Here is a 23661-nt window from a genome sequence, read left to right on the forward strand (position 1 = left end):
GTGCAGATGGAGCCTGGCACCGTTGTGCCCTGAGTGGAAATATCATTACCACATTAACCATGGCTGCACTTGCATGAATCACTCAGTTACCACCAAGGCAACATGGCCGTGTGAGTGGGACAGCATCGATCTGAATTCTGCACCCTTTGTTTAATTCTCTCCTAGTAGAGACAATTAATGCCTTTCTGAACAAAATGCATTAATAGATGTGCCCTGAAAAGTTGGTGCTAATGAGAAATGATCAGAGGTTTCATCAACTCCCTTTCTTTGCTTCTCCTTTTCTCTGAGTATGATGAAAACACAGAGTATAGACAAGGGGTTGGAGATGTCTCCCACTAATTCGGAGATGGGAGAGAGATAAATAGAAATGAAAGTAGAGATGACAAAATGTGTTTCATTTTAGGTGACGCAGTGGAGCGTCATTAAAACAATTCTACTAGTTACTGCCAGTGCAATAAAAACATACCTGGATAGAAAAACAGAGAATGGAACACCATCAGTCAAAGACTGGCACCCCCAGGGCCTGGACCTCAACATTGTTGAGGCAGAGGTGGATGAACTCAACTGTAAATGGAACAAAAGGCAGCCAACATCCAAAGCATGTCTTTCATGTAGCCCGGAGAACTATTCCTGAAGACTACTTAAAGAAAGTACAAGAAAGTAAGCGAGAACATCCTCTGGGAACTATAATAATCTTTAGCAATCTTTCATGGCTTTCATGTAAAGACTATGTTAAAATATTTTGTTCGCATGTAAATTGCATTTTACACTCAAAGTATAAACCAGGTATAAAGAGCCCACTTTTCCTACCTTTTAATGTTTTCCTCCCTTGAGGTGACAGCAGTCCATAAATAACCAGTAAATACAAAACTATTACACCACTGTTCCTCATTTCTTTCATTGCTGATAAAAAATAGCACTCCAGTGACTTTTTCCCCCTTATTTAATTGGAAAACCCCCCATTGCATTTTGGTGAGTAAATGAATGGCAGCTTGTTTAATTCCTGAAATTGAATACTCCCAAGATATCACAAAAATCAGATGTTTGCAAAGAGAAATTGCTATAAATTGGACCTAACATGTTTTCCTTATTTTCGCTCATATATCCTTACCAAATACTTTTGTAGATACACCTGTTTAATCGCTTGTAAATCTCTAATCAGCCAGTCGCATGACAGTAACTCGCAGCACAACTTTCTGAAGTTCAAATCGAGCATGAGAATTAGGAAGAAATGGGATTCAAGTGACTTTGAATGTGGTCGGGCTCTTGTGCCAGATTGGCTGATCTGGATTTTTCCAAAACTTCAGTTTCACAGAGATTTTCACACACAACCATATCTAGGATTTACATAGAATGTAACTTGGATAAACACTCAACAACCAAGTTATACTAAAATGAGCTCTACATTAACACGGCTAATGTTTTAAATAATAAGTGTATGTAAAGGTAATCCTTGTGAACCAAAGGCTAGGGCTTTGGTCTTCATGATGTCTTAGACAAATTGGTTATCCCTAGATTGGTCATCCGAGGCAAGGAAGCTCCACCCAGCTGGTGATTAAATCTTTTGCAGCCAGTCAGAAGAAAACTAGATTAAGGATAGAAAAGCTAAAACTAAGGAGCTTACTTTAAACTATGAATCATGATAAGCTACTATAGTAGAATCCACGATTAAAAATAAATGGCAAATGGTAAATGGACTGATTCTTATATTGCGCTTTTCTACTCTTCCGGAGCACTCAAAGCGCTAAATATGGAGCTGGAAAATGAGCACGTCTCATTTCTTCCCCAAATTTGTCACATTATCCTTCAGATTTTATGGATTTGCATTTGGAGAGGCTCCGAACTTCTGAACTAAGCAATCAAACTGCAAATAAAATGGATACACAAGCTTCACAGCTAAAACAGCGAAATGATGCTTAAAGTGCTTAACAATGCCTCAGTATTAACAGTGTTATAATATCATATATCGAATGATTGTCTATAGCAAAGCGTCAGAAATGGGGAACATTAGGATACAGAAGCAGAGCAAAGCAGAATATAAATGAGACAGGCTGATATGTTTGAGGATAGATTTACATGTTTGCTTTCTTCCTCCCAACAACCAGATGAACAGACAACCAGCAGAGATAAATCCGTTCTGTTTTCCCTCCGTGTTATAACTGCGTGTCCTCTAACTTTGAGCCATAGCACACGCATGCGGTGCTCAGTGTCAGGGTATACTGTACTTGAGAGATTTGTGTGGAGACTCTTACATGCACATTCAGACACATTTGGTGTTGTTGGATGTACTGGCACATAATGTACTGTAATCTGCTCGGTAGGAGATCCCCGTGGTTCGGCACATTATAGTTGTGCAGTGCAGCGGGGATTTGGAGGCAGCCGGTGTGTTTTGCATTCACAATACGAGACAACATTTACAGCAATAGGAAAGGGGAAGAAAATGAGATTGCACAAAGAGCTTTGCTGTGCATTAAGTCTCAGACTGCTCTAAGGGAACCATGAATAATCACCTATACATTGTGGTTATGCACCTTGCATTTGTCTCCATTTGGATTCAATTAGCGCTCTGTCCAAGACTTGTGAGTGTGTCCCAAGAATCTGGGATTCTTTAGTGCCTGTCACGCCGCAAAGCCCACTGCAGTCTGGAAATTACCTACAAAACCCTCAACGAGCCAGAAAATCCTGCAAAAATGTTCTCCTCTATTACTTCATAACAGACACGTGTATTTGTTCTGGTGCTCGGAACGCGCTGCACTCTCCTATAGTAAATCTCTCGAGATGAGAAGAATCTAGTTGTATCTAATTACCTTCTCAACAGCCTGGATCCGCAATGTATTGCCCTCCAGCTGAACTGTGCTCATATTAAATCATTCAAACTACCCTAAACTTCACAGCTTTCTCTCTTTATGAGATTTTTCATCTTCGTGTCTTGAACTCGCCGTTCTCTGGCTGTTTGCACTTTTCTGCTTAAATTGCACTGATCAGAGAAATCAGAAGCCATTTTCTTGCTCATATTTAAGAGACACTGATTCTAAAACCAGAATCAGATGTTGACTGATGATTACATTTTTTCCAACCAAACAACCAGATGATTAACAACCAGTAGCGCAGTATGGCAAGCCCACGGTGATAAATCAGCTGTCTCATGAAGTCAGTTTCATAATTTGTATATTTGGGCTCTATGTGTTGATGCAGTCAACATGAGTAATCGTCTCAGACAAGCATTATTTGCAGGCTAAGAAATACATTCAGAAGCCACTTTATTAAGTACACCTACTCATCTGCTTGTTACTGTACAATCAGTCAGTCACATGACAGCAATTCAGTGCTAAAGTATTAGTAAAAACATTTTTTGTTGTTGTTTTGTTTTATTTATTTAAGGATTTTCGACTCATGTTGAGTGATTATTGTTTCCCTGACCCTCGAGGCAATAGTTGGATTAGCTGCTGATATTTGCATTTTTAAGCAGTGAAATACAGTTAAAGTACCAAAGGTAAATTTACTTATAATACCATTTCTGTAAAATGTAGTCTAATGGGTTATAACTGCTGACATTGCAGCTTGGCTTGCTAGGGAATTTCCTAGGGGATCGATAAAGTCTTACCTATAAAATTTACCAAATCTTTGTATTATTAATCTGAATTTGCAAAGTCAGTAGTGTCGATTGTTGGAAAAATAAAAGATGAATATATAGTATGGACATAGCCAGTCTGATGCACAAACTGCACCACACAGTATGCCATTTTTTCAGATTACTGCATTAAAAAAATTTCAAAATCTTACAAGCATACCGGTAGTTGAACTACTGCCCAGGTGTAAACATGTTAATTTCAGCTGCAAAGTTGTGCATTTTAACACATGAGTTTATGGCAACCAGACTAACCAACTATGAAGCCAGTCTCTGGTAGTCTTTTGTAGAACTGAGGCACTTAGAAGTTTGCTTCAGACCTGGAGTTGAATGAAAAACATAATATAAGCCCCTGAAATATGGCAGAGAGGAAGCATAAAACAAGTACCAAACGCCTAAGATCAGGAACATCCTTTTAGTTTTATTAATGCTGTTTATCTCTGCATCCCTGTTTTTTTTTTTTCTTCACTCATCTTGTCCCATGTTGTCTCCATCTATCTAGGCGGGCTCGACGGATGTTGTCTCGCTCCCAGCTGAGGCACGCTTGCCGGCAACCTTGTGAGCAAATCACCCTGCGCAGGGTCTCCCAGGGTCCACCGCAGGGGCTTGTCCTCGCCCCTCCACACCCTCACCCCAGCCTGAGAATGCGAGGCCCCATTGTTATCCACGATTGATCGGATATGGACTCTCCGACCTCCACTCCACCTGCACTTCTGCGTACACACTAATGAATTCTCACCACCTGTTCTGCCATTAAATCCTCAAACTCCCCCTTTACTTTTAGTCCTAAAAATACCATTGTATCCCCTGACAACACTTAAACAACCTGTCTAACTGTTTGGCAACAGAAGGATGCAATGAGCTGCAATGCAATAGAAACATAAGCCTGACCTGACTGCAAGTGCTGCCTGTCTTTACTCCCCTGGGGATTACATTTGTATATGTATATACTGTATCTGGGTGCACGTAGAGAGCGTGCTTATATATATGTGACCCTATCAACCAACACATGAGGGAGCGGTCCGAGCGGATGTTGATGTCCGCTGTTTTTAGTTTTTACAGGATGGATGTAACCACAGGACTTTGTGTGACCTTTGTGTTGATGGTGAATTTTCGTGAAGTTTTATCAGTTTGTATAAAGTTATATTGGGTGGGGGCATGGGGGCTTGAATTAGTGTGGGGAAGGGGTAGCGCTGCATTTAAGGGGGAATGGGGTTCTTTTAATATGGGTATCAAGACACGAGTCCACTGCTAACATTAAAAAAGAAAATGCACTATACTGAGATTGGCCATTTAAGACACGAATGCTATAAACTGTGTTTTAGTTTCAGTCATTCACACACCTCTTGAAATCTAAATAAATGAGCTGGAATCAGTGTTGAAGAGAGATGAGATATTTAAGTGGGGTCTGTTTCTGGCTCCATATTTCTATTCTTGGACTATACTGAAGTGGTTTTGCATCATTCACTCAGGCTCAAAATGAGCCTTGTATATCTTATGCTGGGCTTTGGTGCAGATTCTCACAAGCAAAGTAAAGCATTTTTATCTCCTCTCCTGTTCAAGCCAACTTTTAACTGATTGGCAGCTTCTTGCAAACAGAACATCCTAAAAGGAATTCAGAGTTAAGAATGGAAAAAACTGTCTCAAGCATAAGCTTTTGTTTCATACACACACACTTTTGGCATGTTTAAAGGGGTTGTATTATCACTGTTGCTGATATTAAAAGTTTAATAAGTAACGCCTGTGAGCCAAATGCTCAGTTTCACACAGTTTTTCCTTCTCTTACTGTGACAACAGAAGTCCCGCCCACCTGTTGTTCAAACCTTTTGTTTACGAGGGATATCCAATTAGAATAAGATAGCTTACATGGAGCGGCGACACAGTTGAACAACTTGTTTCACTCAGAGGACGGAGCAAGGGCTGCAAAAAGGATCAAATAAATATAAATAAGGATTATTTTGAGCTGCTTTTATTAAAAGGTACTTTAGTAGTGCCCAGGAATAGAAATATGGACTATAAATGAATAGAACAGATCCTCTTTAATATGGACATGAAACTTGTAATTTCTCTCTCTCTCTCTCTATATATATATATAAATATATATGTCATAACATAAGAAAATGCATAACAGGCCCTCTTAAAAACAACAATAAAAACAACAAAACGTGTATAATTCTACCTAAGAAACTATGTTACTCATGATGAATCTGCTTGAAGTATAACGAGGCAGAGAAATTAAGAGCCAGCTTACATCAAACAACATAAACCTCCCACATAAACCGCTGTATAATATATTGTATATGTCATTACATCACTGTAAATTGAACTCATCTTCTTTCTATGGCCAGTTCTACCTACCTATCCCAAACATGGGTACTAAAGCACTTCCTTTGCAGCAGAAAAGGGCATGGATCCGTCACATTTCCCTCAAGGCTGTGATGTCCCGGCAACTTTTTGAGGCATAAAAATACATGCGGCTTTGCCAGCAGCTGTTTGCTATGAGCTAACATCCTCTGCTTTTTGTTCTTTAAAGCTGACGCTTGCATTTTTACTGATTTCAAACCTCTCTCCCCCTGCTGTACCGCCAAATTGCCTCAAAAAGCTGCCTGCCAGCGCATCCGGGTGTGTTTATTCTGAGTTTTAGAACTGGCATTGCCGCCGCATGTCTTTGAGGTGAGAGCCTCAGCTGACCGATGGGTCACTTGATTTCTTCTTTCAGTCAGAATGTTTATGTTAGTGTTTCCTGTATGTCATGTGTTGAATTATGAATATGCTGAGACCAATAAAAGAGAAAAACAACGCAGTGCTAGATAATGGTGTCCATTGTCAGAGAGAGTCATTTGGTGGTGTTATACACTCACATTCTGCCTTGTCTACCAGCCGCCTACTCCATCTCTCTGCCTCTGTGTGTCTGTTTGTGTTGTTCTCGAGAGGGTGGGTTGTATATGATAGATGGGGCCTCATACGCACTGTGGCCTGCGTGAGGTTGCCATAATATACCCCCACAAAATATGGCAATTTGACACAGAGGTGAAGAATGAGGAGTGTTTTCAGAATATAAATCATGTTAGTGGGAGCACGCAGCTTTCTTTGAGTGACTTCACTGTGTGTACATGTGCACGCTTTGTTGCACCCCCGTTGTTCTGTTTAAAAAGGTTTTTAACCTGCAGCTTATGCTCCCCCCCACAGCCTGCAGCTAGAGAAGAATGACCACAGTTAACTGTTGCGATTGTTTTGATGCTTTCTCAACCGATGTTTTCTATGCGATCTGTAGCAGATTGAACTTGACATGTTATAATTTGCTTTTCCAGCTACAGGCATGAAGGATTTAGTAATAATATTTCACGGCTGCTTTCATAATATCTGTAATAGCTACAAACTTTTATCTTGGCGCTAATTTTGCATAAGTATATAGATTAATGAAGATCATTCCCCTGTTTAATTGCTTAGCTCCTCGTTTCAACATCTAATAGAATTAATTAACCCTTAGATAACATTCATGTCATGGTGACGACATCAGTTTCTCTGAAAGATGATTCATTTTCATGTCTTTTAAATGACAGACATTGAAAAACTAATTTTAATCATCTTGTAGGAGTGACGCATGCTTGGTGTCCATGCAGTTAAAAGACAAAAAGATCTGAAGATGAGAGGCCTTAGAGAAAATCCCCCACTTCCAGCTGGCAGAGTGATGACTCTGATTGCTGATTGACTGCACCTGGTTGAAGCAGAGCCCATTGGGTGTATAAATCCTGGATACTGAGCTTTACACCAGTAGCAGCTTTCCCCCCATTGGAGTACTAGTGACTTGTGAGCATCAGCAGTCACCGCGGAGCGCTTGTGTCAGAATGTGTAAGTATTTTTGATGGTTGTTTTTATTTTCAGTGCTTTAATGAACTGGTTCTGCTCTAATGGGCACTTTGTGTTATCTATTCTCTTTGACTTTGCAGTCAAGAAAGTGCTGATTGTGTATGCCCATGAAAGCCCTGCCTCCTTCAATGCTGCTGCCAAAGATGCTGCTGTGGCAGCTTTGACTGCTCAAGGCTGCACTGTAGAGGTGTCTGACCTGTACGCCATGAAGTTCAAAGCTGCTGCTACTACTGAGGACATCACTGGTATACCAGTATCCTACAGGTATTAAAACATCTTTGCTCTGTTCATCAGATACAAACACTAGATTTTTGTTGCAGGTGGAGTGAAGGATGCTGAGAACTTCTGCTACGCAAAGGAGATCAAACTGGCATCAGAGGAGGGCAGACTTGCAGAAGACCTCAAAAAAGAGCAGGAGAAGCTCAAGGAGGCAGACCTTGTCATCTTTCAGGTAGTGTTTGACTGGGAATGTCTTTGTGATCAGGTGTCCTCATCAAAATGACCATTAAACCTGTGTTCCCAGTTCCCCATGTACTGGTCATCTGTTCCTGCAATCATGAAGGGGTGGATGGATCGGGTGTTGGGCTTTGCCTACGCACAGGAGAAGCGGTACAGTGAGGGGATCTTCAAGGTGAGAGCTCCACCAACGTGTCTGTGTTCAGGCTGTGTCCTCTCCCTCTTTGCTCACTCCTTCCTCTGTACAGGACAAGAAAGCCATGCTGTCCTTCACCACTGACTGTCCTGAATCTGTGTGCAGTGACACTGGCATCAATGGTGACATCAATGTCACACTGTGGCCACTGCAGGTGAGGTCTCCCTATAAACGGAGCCAAGCATGAAATGATCTGTCATGTGGTAACAGCTGCTCCTCCCTGTGTGCAGAACGGGATCCTGAACTACTGTGGCTTCCAGGTTTTTGCCCCTCAGATCTTCTGGGATCCTGCTACTGGTTCTCCTGAATCTCGCAGCTCCATGCTGGAGGGCTGGCGCACACGACTGCAAAACCTCTGTGGGGAAGCCACTGTGTACTTTGCTCCCTTGGACTACTTTGACAAGGAGAAGGGTTTCCTGCTGAAGCCTGAGGTCAAAGAGAAATATGCCAGCAAAGAGTCTGGCCTCACAGTGGGGATCCACATGGGCAAGCCACTGCCAGCCAACAGCCAGACCAAGGCCGGGGTCTGACAATGGAGTGGGTCCATGTAATGTCTTAAAATGTCTACTGCAATAAAAAGGCTGCTTTATTCTGATTTTTGAGCATCGAGTCTATTAATGAATCAAAGCTCTCAAGTTGTAACTGGATAATGTGTGTAAAGTGGTTGTGAGTTCAGTAATTTGGACACTACTACTGCACAATGACTTAAAGAAACTTGCCACCTACAAGTACTCACTGACAACCCTGCATAGCAAGTTTGTATAGCGACTACTTCTATATGGAGATGCCTGTTCTTATTCAGGCTGGCCTGATTAGTCTGATGCGTCATTGATTTATAGTAATCACTTGACACAAGTTGCCACCAAACGCGTGTAATTGTGCTGACCAATCTACGCAACTGAGCAGGTTGGTGCAATTGTACAGTGCAACCACCCAAGTGTTTAAAAGTGCAGTCAAGTGACTTTTTCTGGCTTTGTCAAACGGACTTCATTAATTTTCTACAATATGCTATTTGCAGCACAATCTGAATACCGGGTTATAGTTGGCGAGCTAATCACCATGCTGAGGTCAAGAAATGAGAGCTGCCAGCGGCCTCACAGGACTCTTAAGTCCTGCCACCTGTGCCAGTAATTTAGCACGTGACTTTTCTTTTCAACTAAAACCAACGTTGAGATATTTCTAGCTCTGTCACTGCTAGCAGCTAACATGGCCATGCTAATATTCTCCTTAGCTGAGTCACTCCCAGCATCAACAGTAAAGTTTAAAGTTTTAATTACATGTCTAGGAAACCAGACCTTAAACATTGGCATACAGTATATTTTCTCTTATGTCTTATACATAATCCTCCAAAGTGGTTGGTTTTTTTTTTTTGTTTTTTTTTTTTTTTTCAGAGCATTGACTCCACTGACTCAACCTAATTTAGTGACTAAAACAACCGAATGGTGGTTGGGGCTGATAACATTCAAAGTGTGCAATTTTATGCAGGAATACTTTTGTAAATGGCTTTATTTATGGTAGCTAGAGCAGATATTTGAAAGAGTTTGGAACATATTGAACCACCCTTTTTTATTTATATAAGGGGTGGTTAGGAAAATAGGAAATCGGTGGAGCTACTTACTGAAATGTGTGCAAACGTACATGGAAATACAGTACATGTACAATTTTAACAAACTTGGCAATATTTGTATGACACCTTTATTCTGAACTCTCTTTGGAAAGCTTTCTTGTGATTTCCATAATAGTTTTGGGAATAATTCTCCAGGTCTCTTGGAGGTCACACCAAAGCTTTTCTTTTCATGTTTTCTGCCTTTTTTTCTTTTCTCTTTGATGATGATCCCACACTGCTTCAGTAATATTGAGTTTTGGGCTCTGGGGATGCCAATCAGTGACTGATAGTGTCCCAGTGTGTGTTTTTCTATCCAGGTCTGCGTTGCTTCATTGGCAATGTGTTTGGCATGATTGTTATGGTGAAAAATGTTGCCAGTCTGAAGTTTCCAGATGTTATATCATTGTGGATCCAAACATCACTGTCAGAAAAGCAGCCCCAGACCATGACGCTGATGTGGCATCCACCACGTTTTACAGGTGGCCATGGATACTCACTGTTCATCATTCTCCTGACCTTATATTGACAATAACGTGAATAAAATGTTCACATTTGGATTCATCACTCCATGAGACCCAATACCACTGATGTTTCACTTCAGTTTCTGTGTAATTTGGCATACCTCAGCCTTTTCTCCCCATTTCCCTTCCGTAAGAATGGCTTCTTGACAGCTAACCATCCACTGAGAACATTTCTGATGAGCCTTCAGTGAACAGTAGATGGTTCAGCTAAAGGGCCTGATGCATCTCTCAGGTTCTGTATCAGGTCTTTGCTTTCCCCCCTATTTCTTAGGGATTTCAGATACTTTCCATCTGCTTTTCACTACTTCCTCCACTTCTTCTTTTGTTCTCCACTTTTCCAGTTTCCCTCATTTTTAAGGACACTTACTAAGATATGACTAAGATACGTTCTTGGCTAGAAGCTATTTGAGAATCACCTTTTTGGTAAAAAGTAAAATTTTTAGCTGTCAAACTCTGTTATCTTTGGCATTTTTAATAGATGCAGATGAAGAAAATGGAACCAATTATGTGTTTGGGCAACTGGCTGCTAGTAACAAAGTGCCTAAATATACAATTTAATGTTGTTTCTTTGCCAAGTTGTCCATTATGTGTAGACACAATGTTGAGGAGTACTTGGTGAGGGCTAGTTCTTTTAGGTTCAGCAGCTAACAAGATGGTGTATCGGTCAGGATACAGGAAGGAGGACAACAGGCTTCCACTTTGCTGGATTGTCACCGCCAGCTGTTTTATTGCCACCTAGATGCTCAGTGTTGCCAGCAGTTTCCAGTCATGAACTTAACACTCGGAGCATCACGTGAAGGATGGCAACCAGGAACACAGCTTACGAGGTAACAGAACTAACACAGAAAAATCTCCTCTTCTCGAGTAGCATCGCGATACCCCCAACTTCTGCCTACGTCATTTCCTACGACTCCACCCCACACAATATTGCAGAACATAGACATAAAATCCCAGAGCCTTTTATACAGCCGCCCCCAAATGTGGTTACACATTTGCTCCCCGAAAAAAGGCTCCCTAATCAGTTGAGGGAGGCGACTTGCTATTCTGCTTAGTATCGCTGTCTTCCGATGGCACGGCAGGTAAAACTACCAACCGAGCAACTGGTCTGGTGTAAACACGTCCATTAACGTTCACATCAGCAGATCGGACAAGTCCATCATCACTACGATGAACCTTAATCACATGGCCTATTGGCCACAAGGCTCGAGGCAGCTGTGGATCTGCAACCATAATAACTGCCTTTTCCAGAAGTTCAGGAGGAGTTGACTGCCACTTCTGCCTTGCCTGTAAGCCAGGCAAGTATTCCCTGATGAATCTTGCCCAGAACTGATCAGCAAGCATCTGTGAGTGCCTCCAACGTCGCCGACTGAGGTTCTCTGTCTCAGAGTAGACCACCTGGGGTAGTGATCCATCAGGCCGCCCCATGAGGAGACTATTGGGTGTCACAGGGTCCACATCGGCTACGTCGGTGGAAACGTAGCCTAAGGGCTTTGCGTTAAGGATCAATTCAACCTCCAGCAGAACTGTACGGAGTACCTCCTCGTGAAGAGGTTGGGAACCCACACAGGTGCGCAGAGCTGTCTTCACTGAACGGATTTCCCTCTCCCATACACCTCCGAAATGTGGGGCTGCCGGGGGGTTGAACTGGAATCTGATCTTCTGACGGGCGAGCCTCCCTTGCAATGTCTCTGACATGTTGGCAAAGGCTTCTCTGAGTTCTCGTTCTCCCCCTTTGAAATTGGTCCCACAGTCAGACCATAACTCTGCCGGTGTCCCTCTTCTGGCTATGAATCGCCTCAGGGCCATGAGGAACGCATCCGCGTCTAAGCTACTTAGGAGATCAAGATGTACCGCCCTCGTCGTCATACACTTGAAAATGATTCCCCAGCGTTTCTCATGACGTCTTCCTACCTTCACAAACATAGGCCCGAAACAGTCAACACCGGTTGAGTAAAAGGCTGGTTTGTACAGTCTAAGCCGAGCAGCTGGAAGGTCAGCCATCTTGGGAACAGAGGGTTGTGCCCTCCAACGCTGACACTCAGGACAGGTTCGCTGGTGCTTGCGAATTGCCTCTCTTCCACGCAGTATCCAGTAAGACCTCCGCAGCTCTGCGAAGACCCGTTCGGGGCCTGGATGATGCAGATCAACATCATATTTCTGGATAAGCAGGCGTGTGAAAGGGTGTGAAGGATCCAAGACAATCGGATGCAATATATGTCCGTCAAGACCTTCTAGGCGTCGCAACCGACCCCCTACTCTGATGAGGCCCACTGAGGTATCCAGTTCAGGTGCCAGGGTAAGCAAGCGGCTTCTGGATGAGACAGGTTTCCTTTCTGAAAGCAATCTGCACTCCTCAGGAAATGACTCCTGTTGAGCCTGCCGGAGGATGGCCTGTTCAGCATTCTGATAGTCCTCGGCACTAAATGGCGCAGTCGAGAGTCCCTGACCACAAAGCTCTTTAACAGTAACATCCAAGAGCTCCTGCCAAGTCTTGCATGCCATTCCATCCTGACAGGTAGGTGTGGAGGTGATAGAGGTTCCACAGAAGACTGTTTTCCGGAGCTCAAGTTCGTCATTACTGGGCTCGGAGCTCGGGTTCTCTGGCCATGTGTCAGGACTGTTGAGCAGAAAGGGGGGTCCATTCGACCACCGATTAGGCACTTTGAGCTCGGCCAGAGCCTTCCCTCTCGTCAGGTCATCCGCTGGATTACTCTCTGAGTCTATGTAGCGCCAGGTACAGTGTTCCGTCAACTCCTGTATCTCAGCTACCCTGGCTCCTACAAAAACCTTGTAGCGGCAGGACTGTGAGCTCAACCAGGTAAGAACAGTGGTCGAATCAGACCACAGGACTGTTCTTTCAATCGCTGAGGTGAGTTCCTTATTCAGGGTACTGGCCAGCTGCGCTGCCAGCAAAGCTCCACAGAGCTCGAGGCGGGGAATAGAGAGAGCTCGTTTGGGGGCTACCCGGGAGTGAGCTAGGATGAAGGTGAGGTGAACTTGCCCATCCTGTTCTACAGTCCTCATATAGGACACCGCTCCATAAGCTTTCTCAGAAGCATTCCCAAAAATGTGCACCTCACGAATGGCCCCCTTTAAGTTAGCACTGGCAGGAACATAGGCACGTGGGAAGGTAAGGTGAGGTAAAAACTGAAGCTCCACCTCCCAGTCAGACCAAGCTTGCAGGAGGGTGGAGGGAAGATTCGAGTCGTCCCAACCATGCTTCTTATCCCATAACTGCCTGAGAAGGAGCTTGGCCCGAGTGGTGAAGGGTAACAGATAGCCCAAAGGGTCGTACTGTGAGGCTAGGACTCTATAGATGTTTCTGAGGGTTGGCACCTCATAGGACACGGGCCTGTGCTTATAACCCAAGGAGTCGGTATTCCAGTCCCAGCTGAGCCCGAGCGTGGTCTCTAGCGGGTTGGATTTGTCCTCGGCTAGCCACAGATCCAGACTCTGTGATCTAGCTTCTGGAGGCAAATGGCTCAGGACACTTGGATCATTACAAGCCCACTGACGTAGCTCGAAGCCAGCTGATTTCAGCAACTCTCTTAGCCGATCCACCAGATCTCTCGCTTCTTCCGGTGAGCCAACACTCTGTAGGCAGTTGTCTACGTAGAAACACCTCTCGATGGAGAATCTCAGGCTGTCGTCAGGCTGTGTGTGCTCCATCACGTGATGCTGCAGGGCGAAGGTGGCGCAGCAGGGGCTTGAAGTTGTCCCAAATGGCAGGACCTGCCAGTCGAAGATTTTAGGGGGTTCATTCACCTTTAAGTCCCGCCAAAGGAACTTCAACAGGGGCCGGTCTTCAGGGAGGAGCAGTACCTGATGGAACATCCCCTTGATGTCTCCACTCACAGCTATGGGGTGTTCACGAAACCTGACCAGCACCCCCAGCAGGGAAGCTCCAAGAGTAGGGCCAGGCAACAGGAACTGGTTCAGGGACTGTCCAAGGTATTTATGGGAACAGTTAAACACCAGGCGATTCTTCCCGTTATGACTGACAAGATGATGCGGTATGTACCAGTTCTCCTTGGGCGAAGTCTCATGCGTAACTTCCTTCACGGCTCCTGATTGGATCAGCTTCTGCATTTCTGCCCTGTAGGCATCAGCCTGACTGGGATCCTTTAACAGGCGCCTTTCTGTGCTTCGAAGCATGGGCATGACTGATTCCTTTGGTGCATTCAGTGGCGGCATCTGTGGGTGACGGAGTAGAGGTGTAGCATACCTGAAGACTCCATCGACCATCCTGCGAGTTGTTCTTGCCTCGAGCAGGGCCACAGCCTGCTGATCCTGTTTCGACCGAGTGACCTCTTTCTCGGATCGGTAAGGCACCACGTCCACCTGCCAGAGCCGCTCCACATGTTTGAGCAACTCGTCTGATTGGGCGGATGTATACAGGGATAGGACAGGCTGGGTCTGCCGCCCCATGGAAAGACTTGGCCCTTGAAGGGTCCAGCCAAGCCGGGTGTGGACTGCTGCTGGGCCTCCAGGTGGGCCGAGGCGGACTGGTTCTATGGGGGTGATCAGGTGTGGCTGGTCTGAACCAATGAGAAGCAGAGGCTTGGCTTCCTTCAGGGCAGGGACCGGGATCCCATGCAGGTATTTGTACTTCCTTCTCAGCTGGTCGATAGGATAAGTATGGTGAGCTAAGTTGAGACGATCAGCTGTAAACGCTCCATCAACCTTGTAGTAGGATCCGGGGTTGGTAGCAGCAGAGACGCTGAAGGATACGGTATGTCCATGAAGCATCTGAATATCTTGGCGGACGGTTCGTAATGGCAGGTCCTCCGGGATGCCTGCCAGACCAAGAGTCTTTGCAGCAGCAGGGAGCAGCATGGTCCTCTCTGAACCGTCATCAAGTATAGCATAGGTGTCTAGAGTCCGCTCTCCATGGCTCAAAAGCACAGGTACAATCTTCAGCATGACACGATTGCCAGCCCCATGGCGATCAAGGTAGAGTGAGCCCGAAGCCGAACTGGTTAGGCAGCTTTCCTCCTTTGCAGCCATGCCAGCGTTGTTTCCTTCTGTCCTGGCATTTACCTCGTGAAGAGCCAGCAGATGTTTACCCTGGCAGCGGCTGCAGGGTTTCTTTAGTGTGCACTGAGCAGCTAAATGAGTTCGGGCACAGCGCCAGCATCGTTTGTTGACCTGTATCCAGTCCTTTATTTCCTCTTTGGAGAGCTTGGCTACATCATCACATTGGCTGAAATAGTGTTCTGTGCTCTCACAGTAGGCACAGTAGGCTTTGTTCTTAACCTTCCCTCTAGCTCGACTCTCCTTCACTGGTGAAAAAGTGTGTTCTGATGGCCCCTTTAGGTTATGTAGGACTGTCACGGTTTGTCGGCCTGGACGGGCCTCAGCCTTTACACTGGTCCTTTCTCTACTGCTTCTTACACCTGCTTGGCCGTCAAATCCTTGACACCAGGACTCCTGACGAAGCCATGCAGATAGGTCGTACAGAGTGTAGGTGCTCCCGGGCTGTTTAAACTGGTGTTGACGAAAATCAGCTCTCTGTTCGGCAGGAAGCTTACTTATTAGTCGGGCAACGTGGGACCCACAGTTCAACTCCGCTTCTCCTTCCAGTCCTAATGTTTGTAACAGCCCAACTAGTGACTGCACCTGAAGGGAGAACCTTTGGAAGGCTACTGTGTCACCTCGCCTTATTTCAGGACCATCCAGGACACTTGCTATCTTTCTCAAGGCGAGCTGATGAGGTTGTCCAAATTTGTCGTGGAGGGCTGCCATGGTGTCAGTATAAGGCTTGGGTGAGTTCAGGTAAGCATCGGCAATAAGTCGAGCTTCATCTAGTTTGAGGTGGTCCACAAGTATCTGATACTTGAAGAGCTCAGTAGCATTAGGAGGGAGTAGGTTCTCTAAAGCCATGCGGAGCCTAGCAAACTCAGAGGGATCAGAATGAATGAACCTTGGAATGGTTGGTTTGGGCCCCCTGTACACTAGCTCAGCCGAAAGAGGAGCAGATGGGTTGCTGCCGTGCCCACTGGTTACTCCAGTGACAAGAGAGGGGGAACTGGCTGGAACAGGCTTGGTTGGGAGCAAACCTGTCTTACTTGGTGCCCAGCAGGGGGGTGGCACAGAGTGTTGTGGAGGGGCATGAAACGTGTTTCCATCCTTAACCACAGGGTCCTGATATAGGGTGCAGCGATGACTAGGCAGCGAAGGCTCACCAGCGAAATATGGTGTGCGGGGTAGAGGGTGGTACTGTACACCATCATCGGAGTATTGTTCGTCAACCTTCATTTGGGAGAATCCCATGTGCAACTCTTCCATCGGTTCAGGCCATGGCGGTGGGTCGGGCCACACCTCCTCATCCTCCTCCTGTGGCATTGTCTCAGGGGTGGTGTATACCTCTCCTGAACCGCGTTTGGGGGGATGATTGGTGCTAGGCTGTGAGGCAGTCAGGTGAGCCATATCCTTCCTCAGCAGGTGAGCCACTTCAATCAGCTCTCTGAGGTCACTCTTTGCTTCCTTCAGTTCTTTGAGGCCCTCCTGTAAAACTTGCTGTGATTGGAGTAGCTGCTCTCTTTCGGCCTGCAAGGCTCTGAATTCTGTATGAAATGTGTGTATTGAAGACCCTAGCAAATTAGAAGGTGCAAATTCAGGTGAGAGGCTCCTATTAAGGTCCACATCTTGTTCACTTCTTCCCAGTGGAGGGGGTGTATTGTAATAGGCCCCATCCCTGTCGCTGTAGAGGGGTGGCGTATGACTATACTGAGGCTGAACTCTGTCGCTTCTTGTGTGAGGCTGTGGGGTATCCCACTGCAGCATTTCCCTAAAGAGGTGGCCTGTATAGTTAACATCAAAGTCCTCAAACCGGCTTGGTCGACGTGTATGGCGTTTAGGCCTCTAGGAACAACAAGTAGGCCTGCAGTGTGAGAGCGAAGTGCTCTAATAGGGTGATATGGTACTACAAGGTCATTAAGATAAGATGGGCCCTGATTATTTAAGACCTTGTATGTGAGGAGCAGGATTTTGAATTCAATTCTGGATTTAACAAGAAGCCAATGAAGGGAAGCCAAAACAGGAGAAATCTACTCTCTCTTTCTAGTCCCTGTCAGTACTCTTGCTGCAGCATTTTGGATTAACTGTAGACTTTTCAGAGAGTTTTTTGGACATCCTGATAATATTGCAGTAGTCCAGCCTGGAAGTAATGAATGCATGAACTAGTTTTTCAGCGTCACTCTGAGACAGGATATTTCTAACTTTAGAGATGTTGCGCAAATGGAAGAAAGCAGTCTTACATATTTGTTTAAGGTGTGCGTTGAAGGACATGTCCTGGTCAAAAATGACTCCAAGGTTCCTCACAGCATTACTGGAGGCCAAGGTAATGCCATCCAGAGTAAGAATCTGGTTAGATACCATATTTCTAAGCTTTTCAGGGCCGAGTACAATAACCTCAGTTTTATCTGAATTAAGAAGCAGAAAGTTAGCAGCCATCCAGGTCTTTATGTCTTTAAGACATTCCTGCAGTTTAACTAATTGGTGTGTGTTACCTGGCTTCATGGATAGATAGAGCTGGGTGTCATCTGCATAGCAGTGAAAATGTATGCTATGTCTTCTAATGATGCTGCAGAGAGGAAGCATGTATAATGTAAACAGAATTGGTCCTAGCACTGAACCCTGTGGAACTCCATAATTGACCTAAGTGGGTGAAGAGGACTCTCCATTTACTTGTACAAATTGGAGTCTAGTAGATAGATATGATACAAACCACTGCAGCGCAGTACATGTAATACCTACAGCATGTTCTACTGACAGTATCGAACGCTGCACTAAGGTCTAGCAGGACAAACACAGAGATGAGTCCACTGTCAGAGGCCATAAGAAGATCATTTGTAACCTTCACTAAAGCTGTTTCTGTGCTGTGATGAGCTCTGGAACCTGACTGAAACTCTTCAAATAAGCCTTTCCTCTGCAGATGATCTGTTAGCTGTTTGACAACTTTCAAGAATTCTTGAGATAAAAGAAAGGTTGGAGATTGACCTGTAACTAGCTAAGACAGCTGGGCCAAGAGATTACTTTTTAGGTAATAGTTTAACTACCGCTAGCTTGAAGGCCTGTGGTACATAGCCGATTATTAGAGATAGGTTGATCATATTTAAGATTGAAGCATAAATTAATGTCAGGACTTCTTTGAGCAGTTTTGTAGGAATGGGGTCTAAAAGACACGTTGATGGTTTGGAGGAATTAATTATTGAAGTTAACTCAGAAAGATCAATTGGAGAAAAAGAGTCTAAATGAATATCAATGGTACTAAAATTAGCTGTAGATAATATTACATCTGTGGGATAATTATTGGTAATTTTTTCTCTAATGATAAAAATTTTATTTGTGAAGAAGTTCATGAAGTCATTACTAGTTAACTTTAAAGGGATGGTTGGCTCAAAAGAGCTCTGACTTTTTGTCAGCCTGGCTACAGTGCTGAGGAGAAACCTGGGGTTGTTCTTATTTTCTTCAATCAGTGATGAATAGTAAGATGTTCTGGCTTTGCGGAGGGCTTTCTTATAAAGCAGCAAACTATTTCTCCAGGCTAAATGATGATCTTTTAAATTTGTGACACGCCATTTCCTCTCCAGATTACGAGTCATCTGCTTTAGGGTACGTGTTTGAGAATTATACCACGGAGTCAGGTACTTCTGATTTGAGGCCTTAGTTTTCATCGGAGCTATATCCAGAGTCGTACGCAGTGAGGAGGTAAAATTATTAACAAGATAACCGACCTCTGTTGGAGTAGCGTTCAGATAGCTGCTCTGCTCTGTGTTGGTACAGGGCATTGAAGATGATAACAGTGGGTGGATTATATTCTTAAACTTAGTTACAAGGCTTTCAGAAAGACATCTACTGTGATAAAGTCTACTCTCCACCGCTGTGTAATCAATTATTGTAAATGTAAATGTTATCAGGAAATGATCAGACAGGAGAGGGTTTTCAGGAAACACTGTAAAATATTCAGTTTCTATGCCATATGTTAAAACAAGATCTAGAGTGTGATTAAAGTGGTGGGTGGGTTCTTTTAAAGTTTGAGAGAAGCCAAATTGAGTCTAATAACAGATTAAATGTCATGTTGAGGCTGTCATTTTTAGCATCTACATGGATGTTAAAATCACCCACAATAATTATTTTATCTGAGCTGAGCACTAAATCAGATAAAAAGTCTGAGAAATCAGAGAGAAACTCTGTGTAAGGCCCAGGTGGACGACAGATGATAACAAGTAAGACTGGTTTCTGAGTTTTACAGCTGGGGTGGACAAAGCTAAGCATCAGGCTTTCAAATGAATTAAAAGTCTGTCTTTGTCTTTCATTAATTAATAGGCTGGTGGGAAAAATTGCTGCCACACCGCCCCCTCGGCCTGTGCTTCGAGATTTCTGGTAGTTAGAATGACTCGGGGGTGTTGATTCATTTAAACTAACATAATCATCCTGCTGCAACCAGGTTTCTGTAAGGCAAAGTAAATCGATTTCGCTCAATTATTAAGTCATGTACTAACAGAGACTTGGAGGAGAGAGACCTAATATATAATAATCCACATTTTACTGTTTTACTTTTTGGTTCAGATGTGGATACTGTATTGTTCTTTCTTTGTGATTGTTTATGTTTAAGTGGTTTGTTGCTGGTTTTTAGTTTGTTTTTTTGTCTTTTTGGAAGCTGACACAGTCTCTATGGAGATGGGCTTTTTTGGGGGGGGGGGGGTAGCAGGAGGAGAGAAGCTGCAGAGATGCGTGTAAGACTGCAACTCTGCTTCCTGGTCCCAACTCTGGATAGTCATATTTTGGGGGGTTTAATAAATTTGTCCATATTTCTAGAAGTGAGAGCTGCTCCATCCAAAGTGGGATGGATGCCGTCTCTCCTAACAAGACCAGGTTTCCTCCAGAAGGTTTGCCAATTATCTATGAAGCCCACATTGTTTCTGGGACACCACTCAGACAGCCAGCAATTTAAGGAGAACATGTGGCTAAACATGTCACTCCTGGTCTGATTGGGGAGGGGACCAGAGAAAACTACAGAGTCCCACATTGTTTTGCCAAAGTTACACACCGATTCAATATTGATTTTAGTGACCTCCGATTGGCGTAACCGGGTGTCATTACTGCCGACGTGAATTATGATTTTACTGAATTTACGTTTACCCTTAGCCAGCAGTTTTAAATTTCCTTCAATGTCGCCTGCTCTGGCCTCTGGAAGACAATAGACTATGGTTGTCTCTAGCTTCACATGTCTGAGAACAGAATCACCAATTACCAGAGTTTGACCCCCGGCGGGTGTGTCGCCGAGTGGGGAAAAACGGTTAGACACATGAACAGGTTGGTGGTGTAACTGGGGCTTCTGTTTAAGACTATGCTTCCTTCTACTGGTCCTTTGATAGAGTAGGGTGCCAGTTTTATTTAGTAATGAATACAAATGCCTTCCCCTTGTACTGTTTTCCCAATTAAGTTGTCACTGTGTTTTTATCTGTTTCTATACAATACTTTTCACTTCTGACTTTGATCATTTTACTTTGCATTTAACATGATTTTTTTTTTTAATTGCACCTTTTGCCAACTATGAAGTACAGTCCAGTTCCTGTGTTCTGCTAGGTAATTGTATATTTGCATTTCTCTTTTTTTTTATTTTTAATTTATTTATTTATTTTTATTAAGGTTTCAAAAGCAGGCATTCACAGTATGTACATCATGTAAGCATACTTCTTGCTTAGGTTATCTGCCTTAGATACCGAAATAGTATTTTAATTTATATATTTGCATTTCTCAAGGTAAGACACCTCTTGAAATACTAATACTAATACTATACTAATAATACTATTAGCTGTTATCGAGCCAATTCAGTGATACTCAGAGCCAGACATCAATCAGCCAACTGTCTGATTGATGACCCTGATTGCTGATGGACAGCACCTGAAGTAACGAGAGCTAGAAGGTATATAAAACTACCATGCCAAGCCTTCCACTAGTAGCAGCTTTCTCAACAACCTACTTGCCACTTGCAAGGCTGATCAGGCATAGTCAGGTGCTTGCTGTGAAATGGGTAAGTATCTCTTTTATCCCTCCCCATTCTTCTCTGTGGTCATGATTGCTGTTATTGTTACTTAAATTAAACATTGGCGGTTGTAAATTTTTTTTTTTTTTTTCATAGTGTGTGATTTAAATATTCTTGACAGAGTAGGAAATTAATCTATTCTCCTTGTCTTTGCAGCCAAGAAAGTGCTGATTGTGTATGCCCATGAGAGCCCTGCCTCTTTCAATGCTGCTGCCAAAGATGCTGCTGTGGCAGCTTTGACTGCTCAAGGCTGCACTGTAGAGGTGTCTGACCTGTACGCCATGAAGTTCAAAGCTGCTGCTACTACTGAGGACATCACTGGTATACAAATATTCTGCAGGTATAGCAATGCTTTGATTGTTCTTCAGTTGTAAATATTAGCTTTATTTGCAGGTGGAGTGAAGGATGCTGAGAACTTCTGCTACGCAAAGGAGATCAAATTGGCATCAGAGGAGGGCAGACTTGCAGAAGACATCAAAAAAGAGCAGGAGAAGCTCAAGGAGGCAGACCTTGTCATCTTTCAGGTAGTGTTTGACTGGGAATGTCGTTGCGGTCAGGTGTCCTCATCAAAATGACCATTAAACCTGTGTTCCCAGTTCCCCATGTACTGGTCATCTGTTCCTGCAATCATGAAGGGGTGGATGGATCGGGTGTTGGGCTGTGCCTACGCACAGGAGAAGCGGTACAGTGAGGGGATCTTCAAGGTGAGAGCTCCACCAACGTGTCTGTGTTCAGGCTGTGTCCTCTCCCTCTTTGCTCACTCCTTGCTCTCTGTACAGGACAAGAAAGCCATGCTGTCCTTCACCACTGACTGTCCTGAATCTGTGTACAGTGACACTGGCATCAATGGAGACATCAATGTCACACTGTGGCCACTGCAGGTGAGGTCTCACTATAAACAGAGCCAAGCATGAAATGATCTGTCATGTGGTAACAGCTGCTCCTCCCTGTGTGCAGAACGGGATCCTGAACTACTGTGGCTTCCAGGTTTTTGCCCCTCAGATCTTCTGGGATCCTGCTACTGGTTCTCCTGAATCTCGCAGCTCCATGCTGGAGGGCTGGCGCACACGACTGCAAAACCTCTGTGGGGAAGCCACTGTGTACTTTGCTCCTTTGGACTACTTTGACAAGGAGAAGGGTTTCCTGCTGAAGCCTGAGGTCAAAGAGAAATATGCCAGCAAAGAATGTGGCCTCACAGTGGGGATCCACATGGGCAAGCCACTGCCAGCCAACAGCCAGACCAAGGCCGGGGTCTGATGATGGAGTGGGTCCATGTAATGTCTTAAAATGTGTGCTGCAATAAAAAAGGCTGCTTTATTGGAACTTCAGTTTGAGCAATGAGTTTCAAATGCACCACTTGGTTTCATACAGTTCAGCCATCTAGAAAATGGTACATATACATAACAGGATACACAAAGCTGTCTCTGTAGGCTTTCAAGACTGGTGTCATTATCCAACACTGACCAAATTGACACTTGGGGCTTTGTTGTATACCAGAAATGTGAGCTGGCAATGGTACACAAAGAACTGATGCAACGTGTGGCATTAGCATGCCGAGTGACGGCTTGATCCATCCAGCTCACTACACCATCTAGAACATGATGGTGTCGTCACCTTCATGGTTCACTTGGCACTACTTCATCGCCTCTTTCCTGTACAGGTACTGTCTCTCTACCAGTAGCACCACTGCTGGAATTGTGGGGAATGTTGGTGCTTTTCATCAAGGGGAGGGAGGAGCTCAGATTACCAAGTAATTTTCAGCATGTGAGCAGAGGGGAAATGTGGCATTTTAAAATATGAAGGTGTGGTCAGCCATTACCTTTCAGTAGTGGTGAATCAAAGGCCAAAAATGACACACCTAAATATATTTTAACTCATTAGCTATTTAGAATTTGTACAAAATGTACAAAATTCCAACATAAGATGTCTTTGAGAGAATTAGAAATAGTTGTCCTGAAGCTGGCAGCCTAAAAACACTGGGTCCAATTACATCCAAAATTTCATTTTTCTGCAATACATTTTCTGGTTTTGGTCCATTCACCAACTGATACCGATTCAGGGCTGGAACCTATCCCAACTCCCATTGGGCAAGAGGTAGGGTACATCCTAAATACGAAACTGGCCTGTTGTACAGTCCATTTTATATCCAGTAGTGTGAAATTTCTCCTTAATTTTGTAAATAGGTACATGAATGCTCCAGATTTGAATGAGGCTCCAGTGGCACAATCGGTTAGCGCGCGGTACTTATATGACAGTATTTGGCTGAGCAATGCTGAGGGTGAGAGTTGAAGCCTCACCTGGAGCAGTGGCTTCATGCTTCTCCACATTTAT

General features: G+C 44.2%; 1 protein-coding gene and 2 pseudogenes across 3 annotated transcripts in view; all 3 read left to right on the plus strand.

Annotated features, from left to right (window-relative positions):
• mta3 (metastasis associated 1 family, member 3) overlaps positions 1–4773 on the plus strand; it is a 29411-nt gene extending 24638 nt beyond the window's left edge. Inside the window, exon 19 of the mRNA XM_085416743.1 lies at positions 4131–4773. Within this exon, the coding sequence (XP_085272869.1) occupies positions 4131–4302 (172 nt within the window). The 3' untranslated portion in view covers positions 4303–4773. The remainder of the gene's footprint in view (positions 1–4130) is intronic.
• Positions 4774–7373: 2600 nt separating this feature from the next.
• LOC146663806 (NAD(P)H dehydrogenase [quinone] 1-like) lies at positions 7374–8745 on the plus strand (annotated as a pseudogene). Its single transcript, XR_014912919.1, has 5 exons — positions 7374–7480; positions 7579–7743; positions 7819–8129; positions 8203–8304; positions 8381–8745. The product of XR_014912919.1 is annotated as an NAD(P)H dehydrogenase [quinone] 1-like (transcript).
• Positions 8746–21256: 12511 nt separating this feature from the next.
• LOC146663807 (NAD(P)H dehydrogenase [quinone] 1-like) lies at positions 21257–22638 on the plus strand (annotated as a pseudogene). The gene is made up of 5 exons (XR_014912920.1): positions 21257–21318; positions 21487–21651; positions 21724–22034; positions 22110–22211; positions 22288–22638. The product of XR_014912920.1 is annotated as an NAD(P)H dehydrogenase [quinone] 1-like (transcript).
• The last annotated feature ends 1023 nt before the right edge of the window (positions 22639–23661 follow it).

The sequence above is a fragment of the Rhamphochromis longiceps genome, linkage group LG8 (assembly GCF_057381845.1).
Source record: "Rhamphochromis longiceps isolate RC_006_pf linkage group LG8, R_longiceps_female_GT1.1, whole genome shotgun sequence".
Lineage (NCBI taxonomy): Eukaryota > Metazoa > Chordata > Actinopteri > Cichliformes > Cichlidae > Rhamphochromis > Rhamphochromis longiceps.